Source organism: Lissotriton helveticus, chromosome 1_1 (genome assembly GCF_964261635.1).
Source record: "Lissotriton helveticus chromosome 1_1, aLisHel1.1, whole genome shotgun sequence".
NCBI classification, from domain to species: Eukaryota; Metazoa; Chordata; class Amphibia; order Caudata; family Salamandridae; genus Lissotriton; species Lissotriton helveticus.
In genome coordinates, this window is record NC_136057.1 from 1,737,800,630 (window position 1) to 1,737,818,689 (window position 18,060).

General features: G+C 47.5%; 1 protein-coding gene across 3 annotated transcripts in view; it reads right to left on the reverse strand.

The window, feature by feature from the left end:
- Nucleotides 1–823: 823 nt before the first annotated feature.
- The window catches only part of FBXW9 (F-box and WD repeat domain containing 9), a 190,455-nt gene continuing 173,218 nt past the window's right edge, over nucleotides 824–18,060 (reverse strand). For all 3 annotated transcript variants that reach the window (XM_078689211.1, XM_078689209.1, XM_078689210.1), the window contains exon 11: nucleotides 824–2,777. In XM_078689211.1, coding sequence (XP_078545337.1) covers nucleotides 2,703–2,777 — 75 coding nt within the window. In that variant the 3' untranslated portion in view covers nucleotides 824–2,702. The remainder of the gene's footprint in view (nucleotides 2,778–18,060) is intronic.

Sequence of the window (18,060 nt, forward strand, 5' to 3'; positions counted from 1 at the left end):
CATAGCTCTTCCTCTGAGCTATCTTCCATGGCCCCATAGGCCTCATTGTCGTCTCCTACCTCGTCGACGACTTCTTCTACGTCTAGGCCTTCGACATCCGCTTCATAGTCGTAGTCGATTTCCTCCGCCAGAGGTGAAATCTGCATCTGAACTTCGTGTTCGTCTGCTTCTTCGCTGTCGAAGATGTCCACCGGTGCCGGGGCCGACTGCCGGGCCTCCATGCGCGCCGCGCGCCGAAGCCGAATCGTCTTCTTCGAACGAAACCTTGAACAAGCCATACAGCTGGCTTCATCGTGGTCCGGCGACAGGCACTTGTTGCACACCGGGTGGACGTCGATGTGTGGGTACTTAGATCCGCACACGGGACACTTCTTGAACGGGCTCCGTTCCATGTCGTGTCGCCGAAGGTCTTGCTGCGTCGACTGGGCCTCGATCACCGAAGAGTCACGCGACTCCCTGGATATCCAACTCGGGAACTGAGTCGGAATAGAGCCGGGCACCGAACGCAAACAATACCGACGGTTCGAAAAGGCCTTCGGGCCTCGAAAAAGTTTATGTTGATTCCGAACTGGAGATAACGAAATTACATCCGAACCCAATGGCGGATAAAAACAATCTGGGGATGGAGTCGATGCCCATGCGCACTGTAGTCCAGGGGAGGAGCCACCCATCTCGTGATACTTTGAAGACTCTTCCAGGACAACAATGTGCAATCATCCGGACCCAACACTAGGCGGCGATCTATGCTATAGACATGAATTCAGCAGCCCACATGCCTCAAACCTGTAATCAACATACATTTAAAAAAAAAGAGAATTATAGATTTTGTTTGCAATAACGTATTAAGATTTATTGTATAATTTTTGACCAGTAGGTGGCAATGTAAGACTGTGGCTGGATTTTTCTGTGACCGAAAGCGTGGTAAAAGTATTTGTGGTAGTGGATTGTGTGGTAAAGGTATTTCACATTTGAGTGAATGTAATTACGCGGTAGTGGCATGCATTTTTAAATCAGTGTTGTAAAAACGTGCATGGTAAAGGAATGAGTGGTAATGTCATACATCCATAAATAATACGTATACATATCTGCCTAGCCCCTCCACTGAGAATTAAATTGACATGTTTGCTCTCATTTAAGCATGGTCCTCTTTTTTGAGAGTTAAATTATTTTTATTAGTGTTTTCAATATATAAGGAACAGCAAATGAATACGTTTGCTGGCAACATGAGAAAAGTCATGGCTGGATACTTCCAAGCTCACAAAGCTGAACCATATAGAACTGACGACTGGGATCCTTATCTTGCTTGTTTCTATCCCTTTTGTGGGAGACCAACAGCCATTAACTTGCCCTTGAAGAATCAGTTTATCTGGACAGACGTTCTCATAGCTCGGCCTTGGGTATGGTGGTCTAGCTCCCTCTAGTATTTCCCCTTCACCTCAGCACAACTGCTTAGCTTAAGAGCTCAAAAAAACACCATCATTGGCTAAATTGGCGCAGCCTCAGAGTTCGGTCCCCTTTTCTATTTCATGAGACTAGTTTTTTTTACTACACCAGCTTCTGATCTGAGGCATCCTAATTTTAACAGGTTTCATCCAAGGCCAAATGCTCCTTTAGTGCCAGTACCTTCTTTGTTATGTCTGCCGGTAGAAGGGCCAGCCAAGCCCATTAATGATATTGTTAAGACACTTATGAACATATTGTGCATAGGACATGTATATTTCAGCACAGCTACATGTGCTAATAGCGTAATTAGTATGCACGTTTTCCTCTCCTGCAACCACTTTTTCAACAGCATGCAATTTTGTAGCGGTGACACTTTTCTACATTTAGTAACACTTTAGGCTGCTAGCTTTCAAGAAAACAAAGCACCCTTCTATTAGGAACAATTTTATAGGGCGAAAGACCTAGTGGAAAGCAGTTTAAGGCCGACCTTTACTGAGGCAGGTCTGTGTGCAAGATATGGCGGGCTTGGCATCCCTTGTTTGCCACAAAAGTGCTGGTGTGTGTAAACTGTTTTACATAAGCTATCACAGTAAGACTCTTTTATTTCCTTCTGGGCAATTAGTGGTGAGCTCCGATCGAATGGGAAATTGGATGTTTAGTAAGGAGAGAATAGTTGATGGGCTGCTTTTCAATACAAAAAAAAGAAATTGATGATTTTGTATGACGCATATGTTGGCGTGCGCGTATAAGTGTTACACCATCTTCGCTTGCATGCACAAAACTTTGGCAAAAGCTTGTCGAGCTTTTTTTGTTACAATTTAAAAAAAACTATTTTGCAGAACCACTTCTCTCAATAAAAAAAATCACAATAGCCTTGCTCTGTCACGACAGTTAGAAGAAGCCACAAATCGCACAGGATCATAAAGTCGGAAAAATTATGGAAAACTGCAAGAACATCAAACACATTTTTTGAACAGGAATGGTTCAATTAAATCATGTGGACGTACAACACACACCAGATGTATCCCTGGAAAGTGTTCAGAGCTCATTTGGAGGGAGTCTCCAGTGCTGCTACGTGTATCTATGGCAGGAAACGCAATTCGCTGTGAACCCAACGCCAACAGCTCGATGCCATGTTCATAAAAGGAAATTGAAAAAGCGAGCTGGACTGCCACTATTATATCTAGCCTTTGCTTGTTCTTTCCCAGGCACGTTTCCTCTCCATTATTCCGCTGTTGACAGGGGCTTTTCTTGTCCAGTCAGTTTGCCATCCTCCAGATCTCAACAGTCATTGCCCCCGAGGCAGCCGCCATTATGTTCCCCTCCACGCTAATCTGTAAAAAATAGTTGGATATAGATGCAATAAGAAGTTAGAAATCACCGCAAGGGCATATTAGACTTCAATAGCAACAACAGAAGACCATGACGCCTCGCATCTGTCCAGGGCTGCAAAACTCTGTGGTAGCAGATTCACTCAACTATGCAACAGAAAGCAATCTAGTGATAAACATCTCAATTGTGCCCAGCTCATTCAGCACTTAAACTCAGTAGTCTACAAACGGCACATGGTGTCATGAACACTGCAACAGTGCTAACTCCGGTAGTCTGTTTTCAGTCTGTACTTGTTAATAGAAAGCTTCAAGTTCTTAGTGCACACACAAAAATGCTGAGATCATCATGGCTGACAACTCTGCAGGCTGACGTGTTTTTTGTTTGTGTAATGGGTGCAGCCATTACAATTTGGCCCCCTTGCAGTGTAAGTTTATTGTTTACAAAGATGGATGCTTAACCCCTTCCCGCCACGGCGAGGGTGGGGCTAGGGGGTGGGCGTGGCGCTCCGGTACTTGTGACAGCTCATTAATTCGCCCACACAGGCTGGAAATTAGTGCCGCGTGGGCGGAGCGGCAGCGGCATGACGGCTCCATGCCGTCATGAGCACATGCCGTCCGTGACTCATGACGGCGTGGAGCCGTCATGAGCACACAAAGGGTTAATGTCAACATGTGGATAAAGCGGGTACATTTTGTGCCACATTAGTTTGGATGACCATAAGCTTGGTAGCTACAAATTCTGTTTTATTTTGTAAATAAAAGAAAAAAGCAGCGTCAAATGGTCTAAAAACTCCAGGATTTAGATTGCCACTGTGTCCCTGATCTCATCTACATCGATTGATAGCAACCTGAGCACATTGTTTGCACATGATTGTTCTGTGGGTTATTGCCAGGGCTGTGTTCCAAATGGCTTTCTATTTTTTTGTTGAGGTATCAAACTAAGCTCCTGCATCAAAGGATTAGAAATCAGACCACTGGCTCTGTGGATCCCCACAGCTTTTGTATAGGTTGGCGCTCAAAGCCAGCCTTGGTTGTTTCAGAGCTTTTGAGTATTTTTTGTTGGAACACTCAAAAACCAATTATTACAAACACTTTGAGGTGTCATTTGTAATATTGCTTTTCTCCTTCAGAATAAATAGGAAACCCATGGTTTCTGTAGGTTTGTTAAGCTTGACCCTAAAAAAGGTTTTTTCCCAGTTTCGTGGTTTCTACTATTTGATTCTCATGTTTGTCGAATCTCTTCAACATAAATGGCAGCTCTTATTGCAATAGAAGTAAAGAACAAGTTACTTACATTCAGTAACACCTTATCTGATAGAGACGTAATCTAGCCACAGATTCCTTACTTTAGAATACTCCCCAAGCCTCAGACTGGACCTGTAAAATTTTGAGCAGCACCTATGATCAGCTCCACCTCTGCCACGCCAGAAGTCACATTCACGGATTCTACATAGGCACCACCACAGCATGCTGACATCTGTTTCTTTTGTATTACATTTTTGTGTCAGACGCGCGCAGCCACAACAGAAATTTGATGAACCAGTGTCCTACAGCCTGTGTTTTCGCCTAGACCATAGCAGCAGAGTAGGAGCAGAAGGTCACCGGAAAAATACTTCCGCACCCGAACAGCCGCAGCTGCTGATGAACGAACCTTTTGCGGCACTGGCCTTGTTGATCACCGCTAATTTCCTCCAAACAGCATGACGGTGGACTTGTCAACAGACCGCGCTTGATCACTTGAACGTAAGTTTACCCAGCGCCTCCAGCCCCCCGCCTTCAGCCTTCAACCTCCTGTCGCGGCCGCTCCTGTTGCCTCCCGTTGCCTCTGTCATCCTGTCTCTCGACCTCTCCCGACCCCCCTGTGTAGCAGGGGAAGGGGAGAGGGGTGTTCAGCAGGCGCGCAACACCCATTGAACTCACCGGGCTTCAGCCCCCCCGTCATGTGTGGCAGCCCGGGATGAGACAGATCCCGGTCCCACACAGAGCCGCACCCGAACGTTTCACAGGTCTTTAAAAGACCATTTGAATGCCAATTAGGCCTTGCAGTTGTTTCACCCCTTCTAAGAGCCCCTGCAGCTCCACTCTGCCTACTGATTAAAGGTTCAGCCCCCCCCCCCCCCCCGAAATTATTTCTTAGCCCCCCCGAAATTTGGCTCTAGTTGCGCCTCTGGTGTTGAGAGTTGCTTGACAATAGGAGGCAGGCTGGTGGGCAAGTTGAGTGCGAGTTAAGTGTGAGCCAGGTAAAGCAGGCTCCCTTAGCACCCAGCTCAGCCCACTCTGGCCCCCTGAAGTTTCGTTACCAACTGCCATTTACTGACTCCAGCCCCAGTAGCAGTGCCACGGAGGCACTCACCTTACATCTTACATCGGAGCAGCAGCAGGGCTGGACTGGCTACCGGGTAGTTGTGTGTGCTGCCGAGCAGGGGGATGATTTCTCCGTGGTGTGGGCTTATTTCGTTGATGGGGACCTGCGTGCGCTTTGAAATAAGAAAAGCAAAACGAATTTCGTTTTGCACACACAGGTCCCCATCAACGAAATCATCCCCCTGCTCGGCAGCCGACACAACTGCCCGGTAGCCAGTCCGGTACCTGAGCAGCAGTCAGGGAGGGCCACAGTAAAGCCGTACCAGTAACCAGCAACCAAGCCGCTGTGATTTAATAACATCACCCACGTAGCTTAAGGCCAGTTGCTGTCTGCCCACGCCGCCAAAACCGAAGTCATCTGGGGAGTGGAGCTGGTCTCACTGACTAGAGACTACAGCTCCCAGCACCCTTTGCATCCCACAGACATGAGGAGCAAGCGCTGGGAGGCGCACAAAAGAGGGACAGGCCTCCCGCAGCGCCGAAGGAGGCCGGGCAGGGCCACATTATTGATCGGGCAAACTGGAGAATCGACAACTTGGTCTAGAAAACAACAAGGCACTGTTATAAAATCCCCCTGTTATTAAGGGGTACTTGTATTATCTTGTGGGACCTCAACATGAGTAGAAAATTTACAACTGGGCAGGGAGTTGTGGGGACTTTGGACGCCTTCTTGAAAAGGGCGGAATAAGTTCTAGTACACGAAATTGAACTTACGGAGAGGAGGCTATCCCTAGATCCCCAATGCCCTTTGATGCGAATATCCACTCCACCCACACCACCCTCTGTGAGTCCGGGGGCGAGTGAGGTGATTGTGGAGTGATGCAGGTGCTATAGGTCAAGAACCACCAGATCTGACACAGTCGGTAATTAGTGGGAGCACCCCTGGCCACTCTGTTTTTTTGTTTTTTTTTTTTAATGTCTTTATTGATTTTGAAATGAAATGACCTGGATACAAAACCTAGGCTAACATCACAGTACACAACAATCAGCATAATCAATAATTAAGCAGGACTAGATCTTAAAGACACACTGTCAAGTTTACATCAGCCACAGAGCATTACGTATACATTACATCATGTTACAATTTTGGCATCCAAACATCTATTAACCTATGTATATCCGCTGGGGCACCACTTTCCCCAGGATCCAGGGGAACTCCAACCCGTCACATCGTCAGTGATCACCACCCCTCCCAATCCCAAGCCAGACAGGGTTGATGCATTTATGTAGTGGTCTCAACTGTACCAGTCAGAGCAGCGTCAGACGTCGGGTGAGGGGCGTTTTCCTCCATCCCAGTGTCACATGCACGGCCTCTGTCAGTGAACAGGGACCAGTAGTTTTTGGGTCTATTGCGCGGGGGGAGTAAGTCACTATAAAGTTCCGTCTGTGTGCAGCAGAACAACATTTCTCTCGTCCAGTGTGCCACGGTGGGGACCGGGCCCCGCATCCAGTTACGTGCTATGCACCATTTGGCAACAAGGAAGGCCATATCAACAAGTCTCCTGTACAGCGGGCGTAGAGGTTTGGAATAGCCCAATAGTGACAGCAGTGGGTCAGGGGTCAATTCTAGCTGGGTGAGTTTATTGACTTCGCTGTACACCAAGTGCCAGAAAGTCAGTACAGCCGGGCAAGACCAGGCAGCATGTAAAAAATCAGCAAGAGCATCTCCGCACCTCTCACATTGAGGACTGTCACGTAAGCCGTATCTATGTAATCGTTCAGGGGTGTAGTATACCCTGTTATGGTATTTAAAATGTTGCAGCCTGGGACGACTGTTCAGAGATATTCGTCTCATACTCGCGCAACAATACTGCCACATCTCTTCCCCAATGCCAGTTTGCAAATCAACCTGCCACGCCAGTCTTGGTTTAGCATACTCCACTGTCCTCTCAGAGAGAGCAATGCGGTTAGTTTGGTAATTAGCTTGGTAGGGGCCTTGGCATTGATAATGTAGTCAAAGGCAGTCACAATCATAGGTTCTTCCATATCATCCCCTAGCAGTTCTTTAAGAGCCAGCCTCACTCTATGGAACTGAAAGGGCATTAGCAAGGAGTGCGGGGTGTCATCCGTCTCGATCTCACTCCAGTTGCGAGCGCATCCCCCAGAGAAAAGGTCCCCCATAGTATGTATTTGTAGCCTCTGTAGGGCCTCAACTACTCCTTTATCCCTGCAAGTTGGCAGCCACGTGCACCAAGCCACAAGGGCAGGGCGTTAGGGGCATAGAGGAGACTGCACGCCTGGATATCCATCATGCAATACCATGCATGTGTGACCACATTTAAGGAATCTAGGAGACTCGTTCTGCGATCCCGCGGTTTGGACAGTAGCACCGGTAAGGGCGTCGCGTCCGCTACTTGGACATTCGCGGGCCCATGGATCCCCGGCCACTCTGTTGCAACCAGGGGCCAAAAGGCTAAGAGTGCATAGGCCCATGTCCTAGCGCCTACATCTAAGAAAAGGAATGGGCAGGGCAATAAAAAAATAAAATCAACCCACACGGAAATATTTAGGTCGCAAACTCTCCCAGCCTCACACTGAACACGCTCAAGGTAAAACTTCAACCATGATTGAGTGGGGGAGGGGTGAGGGGGTGTTAGTGGAACCCTCAGCAAATTCATTGACTGAGGATTCCCCTGTAAAATGGAATTAATGTTCTCATGCCTCCTTAACCCTATATTACAAAAACATTCTCATATCGAGGCTAGCCAACTTGGAAACAATCTTCTCAACCCCTTCACAATCAGTACTGGCAAACCAGGGGAGGATTGAAGGGGTTAACTCAGTTAGGTACCAATCCGGGTGTAGTGGGCACGATAAAGGTCTTCTTGATAAAGGGCCATTAAACCTCATTTTAGATGCCACTATAAGGCAGAAGATATGCCCTAGTAATAAGTAGAGCGGAAGCTTAGTGTCCTTAACACCTACTTGCAGTGGAGGTGCTGAACAAAGCCATGCCCCTCCATCACAGGGAGCATTTGGCAATTACCCTAGTGACAGCCCAAGCAGGGAAAATTTTATACAGCCTGGGAGTGCACCCCTTCACCCCCCCCCCCCCCCAGTTCCATGAGAAATAAGTCCCCTGCTCGTGATGCTATCCCGATACCAGTCACACATTTACTTCTACCTCCTGAGGCAACACCTTACACTGTGGTAGTGGCAAATATTCCCACATTGCCAGCTAATAATAGCGAGCATTGGTCTACCCTGCGGGACACATCTCTCTACTTTCTTAGTGCCAGGACTGGGATTAACACAAATCTCTTGTACTCAGAAAATAAGTTTGCACATAGAATTGGCTGGGTGGGTCAATCTTGGAAGCAGCTTAAAGGGGATTGTATAGTGATGTCATTTAGATCGCCAGACCTCGTTCATTACATTCTGGAAAGGGCTAGCTATGGGCCAGTTAGACCGGATGAGCCCGCCATACTACCCCTAGGGCACTTTTACTCCCCTTCCTCTCAGGCTTTATCGGCCAACCCATGTTTTTTTACTACGGAGAAGGCGCCCACCTATGATAACCTCGCCAGATACTCGACCCAACCAGTAATCGTTTCGATGTCTTCCGCACGTGGATGACATCGACTGACAATCACACTCTAGGAAGTATAATAGTCCTGTTGGTGGGGAAGTTAGGCAGCCGGGATGCAGGGTGAGAACCCATAGAAATAGGCCATATACAATAGTAGAAGCCCAACGAATTCTACCCCATGAACAAGGTACATCGGCTGAATTACATGAAAATATCTCTTCCTTCGGGGTACCGACTGTCCCCCCTGGCTTCCCACCGACGCATACTACTGTGGATGAGGGCACTCCAAATGGCTTATCTCCTTGGGAACATACACTACCACAATCCACAACTAACTTATGCCCCAGTATAGGGCACGTGGGAGGCAATGTTGCTGTTAATGGGACCGATTTGGGGATAGCTAGTTCTTCCAATGATAATACGTATCCTGGGTGTAGCCTTGTATCTTGGAACATAGCAAGATTGCGCTCCAAGATTAGCAATCCCTTATGGTCTGAATATGTTTTAAAACAGGATATCATTTGCCTACAAGAAACTTGGTCAAAGGAACCAATCCACCTGAATGGTTATAGAACATTTGCTACCCAAGCGATAGGGGGGGGGTCTCAGGCAGAGCTAAAGGTGGTCTTTGTATATATGTAAGTAATAAGCTAAATTTTGTTAGATCTGTTTCTCAATTGGCGTCCCCTTATGACCAATTTTTAATCTTGTATTCATCTGCTTCCAACTCAATAACTCAGGTTAACTTTTATAATATTATTTTACCTGATAGTACCTCCAAGATGCTACACACACTCTGTAAAGAGCTAAATACTATGTGTAATGTAAAGGGCCTCGAAAATATGCTCATTGTATGTGGGGATTTTAACTGTGCAACTGTGTCCCTTTGAGGACAAAAGGATATGTGGTCTTAATGAGCTAGAAGGCACACACAATACACATTTCTGCCATCAGGGTACAGGTGATCTTTTTAACGAACTAGTTTTCAACTTAGACTTAGGCTTTGCCAATGGTTTATGTATAAGATCAGTATGAATGCCGCAGACTTATAATGGTGGGGGCCACTGCTCCACAATAGATTATATCTTGCTGTCGAACAGTCTTGCCCCTAGATTACTCACTTTTAAAGTTGACACAATCTCCCTGAGTGATCCTTTTCCTCTATGTATCATGTTGACTCTTGTTGTGAATGTAGGAGAGTAGGGTCTGCAATCCTATGGTCACCCCAGATTTTTGCTTTTTGCTTCACTGGTTTATGACTTTCCCTGGCTGTGGGCCTGCTAATCAGACCCACAGCCTAGCTGTTCTCTCTCTAAATTGACATCCATGTACTCTAGGTGCATTTACCAATTGGTATTGGGACACCTTATCAGCCCCTGTACAGTGTACCTTAGGTACCCAGGGCATAGGTGAACCCAAGGCCTACCAGGGGCTGAAGCATGTATTATGCCACCCCTGGCTGGCCATCTAAACAGACACAACTGGCTGGTAAGACAGCTGGGGCAAGGTGGTGTAATCACCCTTTGCTGTAGATATAGTATACCTATATCTAACCCTAAAATGGACACATATACTCCTATCAGTCACTCCTATGGCAGGCCTTACCAATCCTGAAGGCAGAGTGCTTGGAATTATGTGAGATGGTGCTCTAGCATGAGCTGAGCCTGTCTGCAGCTTGCGGAACCAAGTCCTTATAGCTGTTCCATGATAACGCTATACCATATACTCTTAAGTGCATTATAATCCTCGCGGTTATTGCTAACTTTGGTATAGCATTATCAAAACAGGTCGAGTAAGGTGTCATACGAATTGGAATACTACCCCCTCGCCAGTTCTGGCGACGGGGGTAGCATTCCACCCTTTTAGAGGGACACGACATGTATGTAACTGTGAACCCCGGTTAAAGTTAAGCAGAGCCTCAGCATCACAAAATGGATGCTGCCACCCAGACACAAGTCTGACCTCCTGCTGCTGGGAGTCCTTCCAGCGAGGGAGGCCTGGACAAAGGGTTTCCTGCCTTGGGAGGTGCTAGCACCACCCCAGACAGGATTTTGTGTATTAGGAAGGACAGGCCTGAAAGGAATGAGACATGCCTGGGGCACACAAGGTGCCCTGTGCATACACCGGTTCAAACCAGTTGCTGGGGCACTCCAGCCTCAGCTCTGGCGCGAAACCGGACAAATGATAGGGGGTGTAACCACCCCCTTTCCTGGTCCCACCCATCGGAGGGACCTTGTCACTAGTGCAGCCCCCTTTAGGAGAATAAAGGTAGGAGCTGGTCCCATTCCAATTTAGATTAATCCTGACAACTTTACAAGAAGAAACTCTGGACTTCGACGTTCTGCTCCACAGAAGACTGAAGAATCTCCCTTGTGGGCAAGGAGTGTCCACCCTGCAACTGCAGGCACCATCAAGCGTCCTAGTGGTTCACTTTGTCGTCCTTCCTGCCGGATCCAGACTTCAGAGCCCGACGAGACCCGGACTTCCAGAACTCTCCGACCTCTACCTACATCTGCAGCACAGCTGAGATCCGTGGGTGCGACGAGACACGTGGGACCGGCCATCTTGAAGAAACTGCACTTCGCTTCCAGCACGACTTCAGAGGCATCCTCGAGAAAGTGCTTGGGGGATTGAGAAGCCCCAGCCCCGAGCAGCTCCTGCACCGAAGACCAGCCCTCCAGCATCCACGAGATCTGCGTGGGGCCCTTTTGCTTGGTTGCTGCTCGACGCGTTGTCTGGTCACTTGCCGGCTGGCTAGTGACCTCCTAGACGACGATCCTTGAAATCTTCACTGCTGGTCTGGTTGCTCCAGACTGGCCCTTGCTTCCTTCCAAAAAAGAAGCACCCCGGACTCTCCTAGTCCGCACCAGACGCCTTTTTCACTCACCGCGTGGGTTGCCTTTGCCAAGGCCTGTTGACGCCGAATCCGGAACAGACACCGCCGACAGCGAGAGCCTGCGTGGGACAGCTCGTGCCTCCATCCTGGTCGTCGAAGACACCTCCTGGTCCACGTAGCTGCAGAGTCAAGCGTCCACTCTTCACCTGATCGCGACAACGACATCTGGTTCCTTCCTGGTTCCACACCGGTCACTGGCTAGTGACTTTGAACATTGTCCCCTCTGCTTTCAGGTCTTCATCTTCCTCGATCCACCCGTGGATCGCACCGGACATCTTCCTCCTGGTCGCCTGCAGCATCTTTCTCCAAGGCTCCATAGACTTCGACGCGGAAACCTGACACACTTTGACACCAATGCACCCGCAGCCCGTGGGTGAGGTAACAAGAGCATTTCGGTGCTCAAGGGTAGATTGACTCTCCTAGTGTCCAGGTATCCTGTCGTTTTAGTCGTAACTAGTAGGAACTGTCTTTTACTTACCTTTTCGTAATTTGTTCTGTCCATTGACTTTGTTCCGCATCCCGCTTGTGAGTTCACACTCTGCACACGCGTCCCGTGGGCCCCCCTTTACTTACCTCAGGTTAGGATAGGGTAGTCCCAGCGAACCTACAGCCTCTGGGCATCTTCATTTTCTAAATCGTTCTATTTATACCATTTACTTAGTATATGGTTTGCCGTGCCCCGCACACATACCCATCTGAAACAAGAACTGTATAACGTACCAAGGAACATCACCAATATTAGACAGGCGAGGAAGAACTATAGACTGGCTCTCCAAGAAAGGAAGAATGCTCTTAGAAAAGAGTCATGGGAGAAGCTTTCCGAAGCTACACACTCAAAAGATAGTGCCGCCTTCTGGAAAGCGGTTTAAACACCATTGCTGACCCGGTTGGGGCCCAACAATCGAAGTAGCTATCTCAGAGGGTCAATGGATTGATCATTTTTCCAAAATATACAACGGGGCAAGTACTGGCATTGGTCAAGTTAGTGAACATTTAGGACTGATTAATCAGCCTTCTAACCTACATTCTAATATCGACAAAGGGAGTAGGGCTCTCTCTGCAAGTGCAGGTGAGAAGGCCTCCGGGCCAGATGGGATTCCTGTGGACCTGTATAAGTTCAATGTTACTTTGTGGGTTTCAATATTTACTCAAATAATTAACGCCAGCTGTAAGGCCGCTTTCCCACCAACTTGGGTGTAATCCATTATTGTCCCCATATTTAAAAAGGGGGATCGACAGGATCCACTTTGTTATAGGCCCATTTCTTTATTGGACTCGATGGCCAAGGTCGTGGGACCCATTATCTTAGAGCGCCTGCAGCTCTGGGCTGAGGAAAACTGAATCTTATCAGATCTCCAATACAGGGTTCCGAGAAGGCCTAGGGACTGTGGAACAGAGCCTAAATCTAGCGATATTCATGGGAAAGTATACCAGGGCGAAAAAGGGTAATCTGTATCTGGCCTTTGTAGATCTCCCGGCAGCGTCTGACTGTATAAGGCATTCAAAGCTCTGGGAGATCATGTCACTGCTGGGGGTGGATAGAAATATTATTAACTTTATCCGTCTCCTTTATAATGGAGCCAAATCAAGCGTACGATTCGGATTGGGAGGAGAACGTACTGCCACTTTCCCGATAGGAAGGGGGGTTAGGCAAGGCTATGTCCTAACCCCCTTTCTTTTCAATCTTTATATTAGCGGGCTAGGGCACGCACTTCTCAAAGATGCCAATGACTTTCCACAGATAGGCAATCGCCCAATCCCAGCATTGTTATATGCGGACGATGCTGTGATCGTGTCACGTCCCCAGAATAGCCTGCAGAAGACTCCGAATAATTTCCATAATTTTATGAAAGATCTTGACCTCAGAATTAATATCTCAAAAACATTTATAATGAGACGTGGTCATGGTATTAAAAAGCGTAGGGATATCTTCGTGGAGGGAAATCGGATTACTGCCACCAAGAGCTTTTCCTATCTAGGTATCCTATTTAGTAATTATGATACCTGGGTTAAGGCAGCTAAAGCAAAGAAGCTGGTGCTAGTTAGAACCATGTCCGCTCTAGCCAGCTTTGCAAAAAAACTGTGACGTTAACCACCTCTAGAGCTTTTAAAAATATATAAAGCTAAGTGTGTACCAACTGCCATTTATGGGGCGGGTATTTGAGGCTTTGTGAATACTAACTCGATGCAATTAGTTGAAAAACATTTTGTTTATGGGTCCCTTCCAGTACCCCCACTTATGTTTCACATGCTGAACTGGGTCTTCCACACATATCAGACATTAAAGCAGAGCCTATCCTTTTGTGGCACAGGATCTGGTCATGTGATGAGACCACCCTCAACAGAGAGTTATTACAGGATAGTCTCAGCCTGGATGGTGTACAAAGGATACCCTGGGTTACGTTTAGGGATGGTGTACAAAGGATACCCTGGGTTAAGTTTATCCAAGATTTCACGAAAGATATGGGTAAACAAGAATATTTTACCAACCCTGACACTATTATCTTGATCTTCAGGAAAAAGCTCAGAAAAGAGGTACTCTCGTACCTGGATACCCAAAGACTATCAAGGGAAATAACTAAGCCCAGCGTGATGCAGTATCAGATGATTCTTACAACTTTTAGCTTGCAGCCATACCCGGGTGTTTACGACAGGTTCCTGTTAACAAGATTAAGACTGGGTACAATACATAGGCTTGTCTCTTATCCCACCTTGAATTATTGGGCTAACGAGTTACAACCTTGTCCATGTGACAATCGGTCGTTCCAATCACCTATACATATTGTATTATTTTGTAAACTATACCGGGAGACAAGAAAGGTCTGGATCTTACCAATTCTACGGAAATGGGGACTGAGACAATTTCGCCCTGCTTTCATGAAGCTTCAGCTCCTGGACAATGAACACGTTGCTTGGAGGCTATCTACATTTTTCTAAAATAATTTTAAACCAGAGAAAGAGTATTGTTATCTAGACTCAGGATGTTTTCTTCCCTTCATATGTACTAGTAATTGACTTCTAATATGTCTTTTAAGAACATGTGATGCATTGTCAATTGATTTTATTGATGTTTTTTATCTGTGCTTTTATGATTGTTGTTTTACAATCGAAATAAAGCTTTGTTCTGATTCTGATTCACTAATGTCCTATAGAGGCCTTACTAGATAGAAAACAATGTTTGCAGAAGACTGGAGGATGGGATGGTTAGTAAACAATCTGCGGTCAGACTATCTACCAGATAAGGCGTTACTGAAGGTAAGTAACTTGTCCACTTGACAGAGACTTCTAGCCGCAGATTCCTTACCTTAGAATAGATACCTCCCAGGAGGTGGGTCTGTGAACAGGATCAGACGAAGAAGTAATGGAGGACCAACAGGGCAAAGTGTTCGTTGTGACAAACTTGACAATCAAGGCAGCAGTGTTTAGTAAACGTGTGCAGAGATACCCACGTACAGAGGTCCAGGATGGGGACTCTGTGAGCTGAAGCTAGCGTTGGCTCTGGTGGAATTAGTCCACAAGTCCTCAGGCGGTTTGCTGCTTGGTTAGTGCGTAGCAGATCTTAATGTAGAGCACAATCTGTCCGGAGATGGTCCGCTTCAGCTGTTTTCTCTTTCTTTGCTTCTGTGAATCCAATAAAGAGTTGATCGGCCACCTGGTGTTCTGTGGTTCGATCGCTGTAGAACGACAACTCTTTCCGGATCCAGACGATGGAGTCTCTCGTCGTCCTTGGAAAAGTGGCGTGGAGCGAAGCTGGTTGGCAGTGTGATGCTTTGGCTGACATTGAAAGGCGTCCCCACTTTTGGTAGGAAAGAGGCACAAGTGTAGAGAACCGGTTTGTCTGGAAAGATGTTGGTGTATGGAGGGTGCACAGAAAGTTCCTGAAGCTCACTAACCCTTCCGGCCGATGTAATGGCCACTAAGAATACCGTTTTGATTGTCAAGAGACGTAGCGAAGTAGAGAGCAATTATGCATTGGCTCGAAGTGAGAGCGCATCAAAAACGTTAAAATTAAATTAAAGTCCCCCTGGGACATAATGAAGGGTTTTGACAGAAACGTGCTGAAGTCCTTCCAGGAAATGAGTCACAACTGGTGATTTGAACAGGAAGGGCAGATCCGTCAACCGCAAGAAAGCCGATATGGCGGCAGGTTACCCTTTAACTGTGCCCAAAACAAAGACTTACCGGGCTAACAATAAAACAAACAATACTTCAGAAAAAAAGTGTAGAGAGGATGAAGATGGATGCCAGTGCACCAACTTGTCCCAATGGCAGAGGATATGGTCATTGTTGAGGGACAGCTGGGTGCCAGAATGAATACACATACTTCCGAAGACTGGCAGCTGATGCTCAATCTCCATGCATGAAGGCGGACAGTGCGTAGGTTCGGGTGTGGAACCTTGCCCTGTTGCTGCGACAGGAGATCTGCCCAGAGGGGCAGCCTGATAGGAAGACCAATGCTCATCTTCAGGAGTTCGGGATACCATGATCTCTGAGCCCAAATTGAAGCCACAAGAGTGACTTGGGCACAGTCGTTCCTAATCTTCTTGATGCTTTTCGGCAGAAATGGCATCAGTGGGAAGGTGTACAGGAGGCCTGAGTTCCACTCAAGATGAAATGTGTCTCAAAGCGAAAGTTGCCTTGGAAACTCCAGTTCACATAAGTGTTTACATTGTGCGTTCTCAGTTGTGGCGAGCATACCTAAGCAAGATTTGACCCAGTCACTGAAAAGATTTTGCACCACCTCAGGAGATGCGATTCGTGATTCGTGAGGCATTGACGGATGAGTTGATCCGCTTTGGTGTTCTGAGATCCCGCCTGGTGTTGAACCACTAGGGAAATGCTCTGACATTCCCGCCATGTCCAGATATTCAGGGCCTCTGGAGCTGAGACACCGCCGCAGGCCAGGCTCCTCTGATCGCCACCACTCCCAGATGGCCGACCCAACCCAGGAGTGTCACCACTGTGAGCTCTGGGTGGGGAAGGGAGATAGGTCTGCCGCTGACCCAATTGTGGCTCGTCGGCCACCACTGCAGATCTTTTGCAGTTCCCTTCATTATATGGACCAAGTTAGAGAGATTCCACTGATGCTGTGCCCACTGGAACTTCAGGTCCCACTGCAGAGCCGACATATGCCAGCAGGCATGTGTGACCAGCATGACGCAGGAGTCCATGAGGCACAGCAGCCTCAGAGTCAGTCTCACTGAAATCCAGAATAGAGGCTCAATCATTGAAATCATAGTCTCCCCTCCCTGGAGGATAGGCCCGAAACTAGACTGTGTCTAGAAGCGCTCAGATGAAAGGGAACATCTAAGCGGGACTAAGGTGTGACTTCAGCATGTTTACAGTGAACCCCAGTGAATGCAGGAGGTCCGTAGTAGTCTGGAGGTGGGAGACAACTGCCTGGGGTGAGCCCATCTTCAACAGGAAGTTGTTGAGGTAGGGAAGACTGGAACCCCTGACGTCCACAGATGGGTCACAACTGCCACCATCACCTTTGTGAAGAAAGGAAGACCAGCAAACTGAAAGTGCTGGTGGCCCACTATGAACTGCAGGTGACGTCTGTGCGCCAGCAGGACAGATGTGAGAAAATAGGAGTCTTGCAGATCCAAAGTTAGGCAGACAGGACCTGAGCATTTTGAAATTTCTCCTTCTTCAGGAAGTAGTTAATAGGGTGCAGGTCTAGTACCCTCTTTCGGCACCAGAAAGTAGCAGGAATAGCAACCTACTTCTGTCAGCGCTCTCTCAATGGTTCCTTTGGCCAAAGGAGCCTACACTTCCTGAAGCAGCAGAGAGAGAGTTGGGCCTCCGCCAGCCGGGGTTTCTGTGAATTGGAGGGTGTAAACCCACTGATAAATTTGGAGCACCCCTTTTTCGTGGTTATGGACAGCCTTTGAGGTAGGTGGTGCCTGATCCTGCTGCCCACCGGTTGGCCGTGTTAGCGAGAGTGCATATTAAACATGTTTAGAGGATGTGGATCCTGGGGGTGGGGAGGAGGGGGGCAGATCTCTGGCCTTGGGTCCAACTGGGTTTGTGAGAACCGTGTCCACAGCCACAAAAAAGACTGGGTAGCCAGTATGCCATGGTGGCTGGGCCTGAATGAATGTGGTTGGTAGCCCCTACCATTGTAATGGACTGGTCGAAAGGCAGAGTGGGGCAGGCGTGGGACCATGGAGAGTTGCAGCGATCAGGCAGTGGCCCTGCTGTCCTTAAAGCGCCTAGAGACTTTCAGGGGTTCCTGTTCAAGAGCGTGAACAGAAGTTACAAAAAATCATTTTGAAAACATATATATCTGTGCACTGTGACACTCTGGGATCAAAAGAAGTCAAACTGCACCTAAAAAAAAACGTGAGGTTGAGGTTTCAGGTAAAGAAAAAATTATAAGCAAAAAGAAAAAATGATGGATCGAATGCTGAACAAATACAACATTCACCCCAGTCACAGATCAGGGTGAATCCATGATTTTTTTGCTCACCACGCTACCTCAGTTTGGACCCAGC